The following is an 11,561-nucleotide window of genomic DNA, read 5'->3' on the forward strand; positions in this document are numbered from 1 at the left end:
ATGAAAGTGAGTTTTCACTGATGACATAACTAGAGACACCCGGAAGGCATTTTGACAGTGGGTAAGCTTGGACTATAAATATTTATTTATTTCAAAGTTCACACACACAGGAACATACATATGTGTGTGTTTGTAGAAGTAAAACATAGAGAATTCATGTTTGCTACCAGAGCCATTTGGTCTTGTGTTTATCTTTTGTTTCTTATTAAGCTAGACCTTTATTCCTTAAGTTAATATCTTATAAAACATGCTGAAGGGCGAGGTGGCCCATCTAGTCTGTTTAAGAGAGACTTAACATCATGCCTTGCTTGTATCCTGCTTAATCCCTGTCTTCCGAGGATTTGAGTAATCTTAGCGTGACTTCTGCTCTCCCAAGAAATGCACCACATGAGGAAAGCAGAAATGCAACTGTAAAAAGGGCTGTGATAATTTAATCTTCACTGAATGTGTTAAAACAATGGAAATTCCCTGCATCTGGCCCTGTGTCACTTTCATACCTCCACGATTAGTTCATGAGTACTAGACTGCCATTGGTCTGTCAAATATCCAACCATGTTCACCAAGGGAGGAGAGGTGATGGGGGGACCTTTTAATTGGGAGATCAACTGATGCTCAGTATTCAGTGCCAATGCCAAGCTCACACCCTCTGCTTCCTATGTGAAAAATGTAAATTACATTATTAACTTTAGTAAATATGCATTCACATCTCTAAGTTTCCTCCCACACCCACCTCAGACGCGCCATCACCAGCAGTTTAACTGGCTCTCCTCCAGGCTACTTTTGAACACCATTTCCAACAAGGACTATAAGCTCTTGGCATATACCGACTATGTCTTTATTTTTCTATCATTATCCCTAAACGCAGTGGCCCCTAGGCAGCAATCTGCAAATGTTTTGGAATGAAAAGGAAATATCTACACCCTGTTCTCAAAAGAACAGATCATTTTTTATAAGTAATATAATAATAAGTAATAAGTAAATAAGTAATATAATTGCTCTTTCCACTAACCGTTGACAATTCCAGAATAAAACTATATGACATCTCGACGTGATGCTCAGCAATGTGAAAAAATACAGTATCCCATGGTCATGTCCTAAATTTGTTGTTCAGTGATAAACTTCTCTCTGGAGCTATACTATTTATGATCTGATAGTTACATGGTTGTGGGGAAAAAAAGGAGTTAGAAATTCAAAGATAAATGTTAATTTTAAGCTGGGAGGAATCTTTAAGATCCATGTAAAAATAAGGCAAATGAGGAATTTTAGTAATAAGGAGAATTTGCCAATCTTTTTCGGTTAATTTAGTTACACTTTAGACATTATTCTTGAGTCAGTTCTATAATAACAATGAACGAGAATCACAATAAATGCTCTTTTATAATACAAAGCCAAGGAAACATTAGGGTGCTATATATCCCACAGGACTTTGAAAGCATAAGAGATTGATAAAAGTATTTTCAAACGAATAAAGTGATACTTAGGCAAAACACCTGAGTTCCACATTCCAATGTATGCCAACATTCAACACAAAGAATTTTTTTTTGCCACTTAAAATGAATTTTTAAAAAGAAATCAGCATTCCTGGAATGTGAAGAAACACTAATCCAAGTTAAAGGCAGTGCTAGTCAGGTCTCAAGACTGGAATGGCTCATTAATAAGTAGCTTCCATCCTGTTAGGACAGCTCCAGGGCGAAGCGGCATTCTAACCCTGGGGAGTCTTGCCGTAGGCGTTCAGAAGAGGGAATGAAGATTTCTTTTCCAAATTAAGTTGTCAAGGAGCTCATTTACACTACACAAAGAGTGTATGTGGGTGAGCTGATGAAGATGATGATTTATGACGCTATAGACACTGAAGTGATTCTGGTGATGGAAATCCACAGCAAAATCCGCTTAGGAAGATAAAACAGAGCTCCTATTAAAACCTCATGGCTTTTGCCCTTACACATTTCAAGTTACCCTACTGGGTTTGGGAATGGAAGGAAAGCTCATTTACTTAGAATTCACGTTCTGGTATAATGTTATTATACAGACACACGCATGCCATTTTTTTTTTTAAGTTCATATTCATTGGGTCTACTTTAAAGGAACTTTGAGAAGACTTTTTTTTTTCTTCTTTCAGGGGGTGAGTGAAGGCTGAATCTGCCCAGTCACACCATGGACAGCTGTGTAACATACACACTTTTAAAATATCTAAACGTGAATTAATCGTAGACCTCCATCCACAAGAGCAATAAACATACTTTTTGGTGAATCGATCTGCAAAAATTATGTTTTAAAAATCTAGGCAAATACATAAACAGATTTGACAGAGGAACATGGCCATCATCAGTTAACGTCTTCACAGTGTATCGTTCAAAAAAAAAAAAAAAAATCAGAGCACACAATATCTAAAACCATAAAACCAATATGGAAATTGTTTTTTAACTCACTTCAGTATATTTGGTGTGCTTGCTCCTTAAATGCCAAGAAAATTAACTTTAAGAACCTCACAAGAATTTATAGCCTCTGATCTTAAATTTTAAAAATGTTTGTAGGGGCTTCCCTGGTGGCGCAGTGGTTGAGAGTCCGCCTGCCGATGCAGGGGACGCAGGTTCGTGCCCCGGTCTGGGAAGATCCCACGTGCCGCGGAGCGGCTGGGCCCGTGAGCCATGGCCGCTGAGCCTGCGCGTCCGGAGCCTGTGCTCCGCAACGGGAGAGGCCACAACAGTGAGAGGCCCGCGTACCGGAAAAAAAAAAAAAAAAATGTTTGTAATATCCCACTGTAGTAGCCAAGCGCCAGCTTTAGAAATAGAGTCCCAATGCCAAGTGAACTACACAAGCAAGGCAAAAGGGTAAAAACTCACTGTAGTTGTATGGTTCATCTAGTTTTACATTTCTTATAAGTGTTTTTACAGAGTACACAGTAAACCGTTTAGAGTGATTCAATGTAACCTGCTTCTATGAGTTCCATCATTTATTTACACCATCTTAAATATAATGTAACAGAGCCTTTCATTCAAGTGTATCTATACGGTAGATTGTTATATGCTTTCTATTCTGTAGAAATATAAACATTAACTACTTATTTACAGCAACATTCTTACTGCAATATTAATTTCCTTATAAAAGACTGCAAAATTATAGGGTCACAAATTGCTAGACGATTCTTTGTTCCTGTGCCATATATGAGGCATGCTGAAGCAACCCATGCTTTTGTTTTGCTCGTATAAAGTGATTCATCAATTTTTCCTCTCACATATTTCTAGATTCCAGGAGAATGTAGCCAGTGTATGTATTTTATTTTTATCATTATGCTAAAAATCCGGTGCATATGTGCATGTATTTACAGGCAAACCGTATATATGTAATAGTATGAATGTGAATTGATAACAATTTCCTTTATAAGATGTCAAGGAGATAGTACAAACAAAATTAAGTATTCAGTAAAAGTTTTGGTTTGCTTTGTGTAACTTTTCTAACTCTTCTGATGCATGAAATAACTAGATTTAGCTTGAAATACTTTTTCCAAATAAGTAAATCTATGTAATCTCTATAGGATTCCATGAGTTTTCATTCTAATATTCAACAGGTTTTTATCAGCTTTGCTCTGGGCAGCCACAGTAAAGCATAACCTTTGAAAATGTAAAGAATTTCATTATACATGAATCCATAAATCAGAAATATAAGGATGCAAATAAAGGCTCAGGAATTACAGGTGCTAAACAGTTTCTCAGGACCTAGAGTTGAATCATCAGGATTGTGTTTCACATTAGAATATATTTTAAGTTAAAAACTAGTATTGTTTTCAAAGCATTTACAGTTTAGTAGCATTAACATTTATCAACTAGAGCAACTCACCGTTATAATGTCGTAATATTGGAACCTCATCTTTTACTTGTGTTCAGATGTTAATTATACATTTTTATAAAATGTCGGTTACATATTTGAACAGAAAGGTTGGCTGGAGCCACAAACGATAGTCAAATCACATAACTGAGAATTAAATTCATATGAAAATGTGTACATTTTGATATGTTTCTAAAAATCAAATGAGACTTCAATACAGTGCTGTAATTTTGAAAGGCTATTTGAGAATATGGACATTTACTTTTCACATTAAAATGTCCTGTTGGGTGTTCATTTTAAATATTCTTTTATAAATTGCCTGTTGAAAAAATCTGATTTACAAGAAACACTCTCCCTACCTTTTTCCACCATGGTTCCTTGTAGTCCTGACATTTCTGTGTGATTCTCATATTAGCCTTGGGGGGATGGGCAGAAGGTGCAGGGCTGTTTTCCTCACTCTACAGATGGGGGAACTGCGGCTCAGAGATGGGGCTGCTCAAATTGGGCTTCAAATATAGACGTCCCTTTTTTCCCAATTAAAGATATATTTCAAATTTTGATCTGACCTATATATTTTTATAGACCTTACACAAGAGCTTCATCTCCCTCAAAGTTCCTTAGCCAAACAGAACCTTGGCAGGAGCAACAGAAGATGATCAACAACTTTAGAAGCACTAATGTCCTGGCTTCTTCCTAATGTAGTTTCTGGCATCCGTTTAAAAAAAAAAAAAAAAGTGATAAAGTTTTCCTTCCTAATATAAAATCAACTCCTGAAACATACTTATTTTTAGATAGCTCAATTTAGTAACTTATTATTAGACAGCATACCCAAATGACAACCTATATGTAATACATTTATAACTACGAAGAAATGTCTATTACAAATTAGTAAGCAATAAAAAATAACAACTTCTCATACGTCTTTCAGTCTCAGACGTGCTATACTGTCTCTCACTGAGGACTGTTTGCTCTTTGTTTTAAATTGAACATAAGGTTGAGGAAATGAGGGAAAGAGGACTAAATAGCTAAGGGCAATAAAATAGAGAAAAATCTTAGCTATGATCCTGCTGTGTATGTTACCAGCATTAATAAATAATGCTCTTGTCAGGAGTATGTCTTCTACTCACAGAGCCAAAATATCCCAAATGCTTTCCGGTTGATGATTTCTGATACTTTTTTTCCCTTACAAAATGTAACAGCATCTTGATTCAAATTAATTCTGCATCCTGTTGTGCACCTAAGGCCAGTAAAACTTACACCCTTGGCCCAACTTTACGTTTTCATGTGTAGAATCCCCACTGCATTTCTTATTTGAAAATGAAACCCATCCTCACACACATCTTAGAAACACCTGACGCGATCATCAAAGGTCAGTTTCTTGTATATCTGTGTTCTCTGATTGAAATATTGGATTGGACCTTGTACTACATCAAAGATTAGATGTGATAAAAGCAGCTTGCCTCCCCATCAAACCTTTTTAATGCTCTTTTTCACATAATACCTCCCCCCAAATCTTTCTGTGTGAAAAATAGATTTTTAAGGGTGCAATATACATCTGGACCCAAAGCTAGATCTGCCTCTGTCGCTGTGTGTTTTTCTGTGTATTTTCTAAAGAGTAAACAGTATGGGTTTAATTTCCCCACGCCCTTGATCCTTGGCCTTTCCTTACACACATTTTGAGAGTTGGGAGGCGAGGTGGAGGGAGAAACCAAGTCAGACATCAAACCCATTTATTCTGCATCTTAAATTATGACGTTTTATCATCAATATTTTGGTTACATTGTTACACAAAGGACAAATTAACATCCGGTTTGAGGTTTCTTCTTTGATTGCTTTGGGATCAGTGCCATTTCCTTGGCGTACGAATCCTGCACCCATCAACTCTCAGCTGTTTTAATAATATTGTTGTACAAGGCGCCAAACAACAAGGATTTGGGAAACTGCTTCTAGGGCACCTCTGCCGACACCTTCAACCGCTGCGATTTCCAGGTGGCCTCCCGCCAGGCGCTCCCAGGGGAGTGTCAACACCCTCTGGCCTTGGTGGGTCAGAAGAGGATCCTGATGGGGAAGAACCGGTTGGTCCCGTCGACTCTGAGGCGCCTGATCGCGGTGCGCTCACCCAGAAGTGGATCCAGCTGAACAAAAACATGCTGCCTGGAAGACCCAGGTGTGCTCAGCAAAGAAACCATGTGATCGGGGACTTGGTCATCACAGCTTCCATGCCAATCTGACATGATTCAGGCCACCCAGGAACATCAGTCTCTTAAAGTATTCCAGAATGTGAATTAAAAAAAAAAAAAAAAATCCAGGTTGTTAGTTCCAAAAGTGCCTCTGAGAGAATCTCTTCGAAAGAATAAGCAGAAATGTCCATTTGTCATTTTCACTTTGCTCTACAGGTACCTTTTGTTTGGTTTGGTCTCCTCCAAAACAAAATACACAGTTATTTTTTGTTTTGTCTTGTTTGGTCTCATCCAGGAATTCAACACACATTTTTCTCTCCTCACCCCAGCACAAAAGATCAGAGCAGGGGTGTGGACGGAGAGCTGTGTGTGGGAAGGAAAGTAGTTTCTTGGGGAGAACACACACACACACACACACACACACACACACACACAGACACACACACACACACACACACACACACACACGAACAATACAAAACAAAACTGGCAGTCCAGTGGCGCAAAATTTGCTTCTCCGGATAAAGCACTTCTTAACACAATGTTCCCTTCCCCCTCCCGCGTCCTCCCATCCACCCGGGGTGGGGAGGAGAACAGCATGAAAGCGAAGCCATTCTTTTTCTTAAGGCTGAACAGACACACAGAGAACACATTTCAAGGACTGTCGGGCGGTGGTGATTGGCAGGGCCCTCGCTGTGAGCCCAGCCTGCAGCCTGCGGGCCATTCCGGGGGCAGCGGTACCAGGTACAAACAAAGAAGAGAAGTCAGTGGTCCCAGTGATAACATCCCATATCGACTTTCCAATCGCAGGTACAGATTGCTCAGATCTGTCATTTCATTTCTCCTTCAGACCCTGTCATCTAAAACTAATTAGAGGTCAGGTTGCAGAGAGGCATGGTCAACATTCAAAGAAAACACTGGAGGTTCCGAAGGCGATCACGCTTCGACCACAACAGTCCGACGAAGGAGGCTAGAAACAAGCTGTCCTGTTCTGGCAAGTTCGGGGTGTTAGGAAGGGTGAACTCCTGCATCCAGGTGGCAACTTCCCCATCCTCGGCGGGGGCAGGGCGGGGCGGGGATTCTGCGTTCATAGAGGGAAAACCAAGAAGCCCGAGAATGTGGAGTACTTCCAGCCTCCCATGAGGTTGCCCCTCTCCAGTTTGAGGTGGACTTTGTCCTCCCTTTCCATCAGCAGCAGGACACCGTTGCTGGCAGCTTCTCTGGTGACGTCCTGGTCCCCTGCGAAGGCGGAGATCACCGGGTAGCCGTTCTGCATTAAGCTGACCTGCGAGGCAGAGGATATAAAGCTCAGTTGACCACGATGGACCCCATCCCATCCACTTGTTCTCATCTCCCCCCCCTCCTCTCCCCACCCTGGCCATGGACCTGGACCCGTGCGGGGTCCTGACCCAGAGGACTCAGCTGGTGTCCAGGCCCCCGTGACCCCCGTCCCTGGTCCTCCCTGCCTCGCAGACGGTGTGACTATTCATCCACAGCCGAAAGTGTCCAGCTGTCAGAGCGACCCACCTGGATGGTTTGTCTGTTGTACACTTTGACCACGTGGAAGCTGAAGCTATAAATCCCTTTTCTCGGGGCTACAAATATACTGGAGGCGAGATCGAAATGGTTGCCAATATTTACTAAGACCTGGAAAAGAAGAGGGCATACAGCACACACAGAGCAAGCCCCTCCTCAGCGTGTGTTTCAGTCAGACTCACAAAATCACCCCCACCCGCCCCTTTAGGAGCTGAAGCACCACCGCAGCACCTGCTCAGGGCGCCCAGGCCGCCCCAGGAAGGAAGCAGCCCCGGAGCGCAACGTCCTGCCGAGGAATTGATTTCCGAAGGATGCTAATGGATCGTAATTCAAAAGGATGGCTTTAGAGTATATTTTATTTATGCGTTGGAAACATGGATGCAAATTGTGGCTGCTGTGGGCAGGGCTGAGAGAAAGCAGGGGAAGACGATCAGCTCGGTAGACACACTGAGTCTGTTCAGAGGTCCGTGGGATTCTGGGGACTTGAACGTGAGGCGTGGACCAAAACAGAGCTCCGTCCTGAATGGGCAGGGAAAGGGCTGTGGCGTAAGAGGCCAACTCAGTGAGATAACTTCTGTCAGATAAAGCTTGGGACGAGCTTTGTGTGCTTTAGGAGAGAACAGACCGACCGTGTGAGGTTTCCTCTCTGTTTCCCAGCCCCAGGCATGCCCCTCCCCGCCGGCAGCACACAGTAGGTGCTCAATAAAGGCTGCTGGGTGAAAGACCACACTCCATAAACACTGGCTGCGCCCATTTCCCCTCACTTTACTCCACATGAGGTGTCTGCTCTCTAAGCTGAGCTATGATGTCATGCAAATAAGCTTGGACAACTAAAGGGAGAGTGGAAAGGCAGCTCGGACACCCTTAGCTCAAACGGTGGGAACTCCGCAAGGTGCGAGAATAACGACAAGATGAGCCACGAGATACAAAGTCACGTGACCCTCCAGGTGCTATTTCTCAAGTAAAAGACGGATGAGACTGTCAGGATGTCATAAGCAGAACTTGGAGAGTGGAGGGTCCCCCCATTATGAACAGATTCCCTTTCAGATATTCAAGGCGGAATATGGCCCCTCTGTCTGGACCTGTCCCCATTCCTCCTCACACACACATGCACAACTCAATTAAAATAATAAAATGGCCCGCCTGGTGTTCTCAGCTTTTAAAATGAACAGCCAGCAACAACAGAATCCTAGATTAGAGACCCTGTCATCTGTTCAGAAAATAAATTTTAACCTCACACCCTTTGCTGTTATTTTGTACACACTCATTACAGATGGATCACACACGGCTCCCAGAGCAACGGGCAGGGTGCCACTGATGACTGCTGGGATGGCTGGGGACTGCGCCACACCAGCTTCTTCAAGGAGCTCCAAGCAGTACTTCAGCCCCTCGACTGCAGGGCTCAGAGACACTCAGGCTCTATTGTTAAAGGCGATGTGCTTCAGCAGGTGCCTCCGAGGCTGTGTTCCTGTCTGCCTGACAAGGCTTGAGAAGAGAACAAAGCCTCCCCTCTCCAAGCCCTCAGCGCTGCTTCTCCCAACTCAACGGCCTCAACTCTCGCACCTCCATTTCTAATTCAGGAAACTGGTAAATTCAGGGCCTTGCTGTAGACGGAAGAACACCCACCAGCCCCAGAAAAGCAAGTTTCACTTACTCCCTAACTGGGGAACCAGAGAAGCATCACTTAATCTGCCCTGTCATAGTTTGCTCATCTATAAAATTAGAATCCTACTACTACTTAGCCTGCCTACGTCACAGAGGGTTTTTTTTGACACCCTAATGAAAGGGCAGATGTAAAAATGCTGTGAAAACGAATTCACTGCCTGCTTTAGTTGGACATAATTAAATTAAAGACATGTATGTCTCGGAAGAAAAAAACAGATTAAAGAGAGACACGCCCCGTACACACCCCTCCCCAATTTCAAGTACATAATCCTTAACAAGGATTAAAGCAAATAAAGACACTGGCCTAAGAAGAGGCTTTGGCGTGTGCAGATGCGTCACCACTCAGGCATGCGAGTTGGTTAACGGAGAGAAAGGAACCCAATCAAGTGTGCTCAGTAAGCCCGAGCTCCCTGTGTGGGAAGCACTTTGGCACAAGGAATGGAATGGTGAGGTAAAGTTTGGAAACCACTCTAATGTTTCCTGTTTGCTTCCAAAAAGCAACAGAAACCAAGGTGGGGAGGGAGGACACCAGAGGAAGGTGGAGACCTCTAATCCTGGGCAGCAGTAACCCAGAGAAGGCGTTGCCAAAGCCTGATCATATGCAGACCCTTCTGCTTTGAAGCCAGTGGGAGAAGTTGAGTGGCTGGAGCAACTTAAGTCATGGCTCTTCATTTTGTGTTTTCTTCATATACATCGATCTGCGTTTTATGATACGTTGTATATATTGTATTTACCGTACATGGCATTCATATAACCACACTCGGTTTGGTTTTGTTTATCTATAACTATACCTGCTATTTCCTCCCCCCACTCTCCCCCCCTTATTTTTCTGAAGACAGGCATCCTCTCCCCAGTCCTTTCCAAAATAAGCAGTAGGTACACATTTTCGGAGCCTCGGCTGAGACCCTCGGAGAACCCGCGGGCTGAGCGGGGAGAGTTTAAATGCGCTCGGTCCCTAAGTGGCCAGTGGGGTGACAGAAGGCCATCCACCACAAAGGACGGCCCCCATCCCAGCGAAAAGCAAAACGTTCACTGTCCTTTCGGGAAATCTATTTCAGCTCTCTTGGCTCTCCGGGACGCCTAGCTTTTACAGGACTCTCAGTCACCCCAGTGCCAACTGAGCTGATTAGTTCTAAAAAAGCTACAGTGTGAAAAGGAGAGCTTGCTGGAGAAGGGAGAAAGGGCAGAGAGGAGGGGAGAGCCTGGAACTCCACGTCCCGGAAGCCGGCGACCCCCCAGGCCCCCCGCCCTCCCCACCCTGGGAGGGAGGCGAGGGGCAGGCCGGCCGGCTGACCTGGTCGAAGTAGATGGTCATGGTGCGGTTGCTCATCTCGGACGGCTCGTGGTTGGTGCTCCGCGTGGCGGAGAAGGCCACCTTGGCGCTACCGGAGCGCACGGAGATGCCCAGGGAGGAGGTGACGGCGCCGTCCGCCGACGGGCTGGAGTCGCACACCACCAGGCACTTGCCCTCCAGCACGATGGGCTCCGTGTCATTCTGAGCCCGCACGGGGCAGCCGGCGGGCAGCAGCAGCAGCAGCAGGGCCAGCGCCGCCCCCAGGCTGGAGCCGCAGGCGGCCGGCTCGCGCAGCGCCCCCCGGCGCCCAGGCATGGTCAGCGGCGGCCCGCGGGGGCCCCGGCCGGGCGCCGGCATCCGGGCTGCGGGGGGCGGCGCGCGGGGGCGCGGCGAGGGCGGGAGGGCGCGCGGGAACGCGCGGGGCCGTGAGTAGCCTCCTCTGGCCTCGGTCCCCTGCGCCGATGGTCAAGGCCGGGGTCGTCCTCAGAAGAAAGGCGCCAGCGGACCTGTCAGGGCAAAGAACCCAAACCCTGAGACAGGGAGGTGAAGCTGCGTGCGGAGGAGGCGCGGCGAGCAGGTCCCTGCGGCGTTCGGGCCCCCTCCCTGGAGACCACTCCCTCGGTGCCTCGCACTGCTCCCCGGAGAGCCCGACTGGCACACAGGTCCCGAGAAACGCCGGGGCTCACTGGCCAGGGCATCCCCGGAAGGCTCTCGGGCGGCGCGCGCCGGGGGCGCGGTCAGGTAAGGGACCCGTAATTCCGCAGGGCCTTGGCCATAAGGACAGGGCCGGTCACCCGCGGAGACGCGGTCAACGCCACCCCGGCCCATTCAGCCCAAGGCAAAGGAGGGCTTAAGCCACAGGCAAAGAAAAAGATCCACTAAGCCTTAATGGCTTTAATTTCAGAGGCATTTTCTCTAAAGCCACACCAAGAAACCTTTTTCCCTTCTCTGCTTTCACTTTCATTCATCCTCTATTTCTCCGACCTAGAGACTTTTTTTTTTTTTTCTTAAAGCGATCCATTTAGTGAGGATCTTATCCGTTTTCCACCCCAAGAACAAAT

At 45.4% G+C, this 11,561-nt stretch overlaps 1 protein-coding gene across 1 annotated transcript; it reads right to left on the bottom strand.

The window, feature by feature from the left end:
• Positions 1-7,092: 7,092 nt before the first annotated feature.
• CBLN2 (cerebellin 2 precursor) lies at positions 7,093-10,857 on the bottom strand. Its single transcript, XM_027118862.1, has 3 exons — positions 10,501-10,857; positions 7,533-7,652; positions 7,093-7,290 (listed from the first exon to the last, which is right to left on the bottom strand). Exons 1-3 carry the CDS (start codon positions 10,855-10,857, stop codon positions 7,093-7,095), a joined length of 675 nt encoding a protein of 224 aa, XP_026974663.1.
• Positions 10,858-11,561: the final 704 nt, after the last annotated feature.

This window comes from Aethalodelphis obliquidens, unplaced genomic scaffold (assembly GCF_003676395.1).
Source record: "Aethalodelphis obliquidens isolate GAN/ISIS:26980383/991018 unplaced genomic scaffold, ASM367639v1 scaffold19, whole genome shotgun sequence".
In the NCBI taxonomy this organism is placed as follows: Eukaryota; Metazoa; Chordata; class Mammalia; order Artiodactyla; family Delphinidae; genus Aethalodelphis; species Aethalodelphis obliquidens.

Excerpts from the sequence above, each read along its gene's own strand:
- CBLN2 (XM_027118862.1), bottom strand. The coding sequence starts at position 10,857 with ATGCCGGCGCCCGGCCGGGGCCCCCGCGGGCCGCCGCTGACCATGCCT. Across the intron at positions 7,653-10,500 it reads TGACCATCTACTTCGACCAG|GTCTTAGTAAATATTGGCAA; the intron begins GTCAGCCGGCCG and ends CTTCTTTTCCAG. Across the intron at positions 7,291-7,532 it reads ACAACAGACAAACCATCCAG|GTCAGCTTAATGCAGAACGG; the intron begins GTGGGTCGCTCT and ends TCTGCCTCGCAG.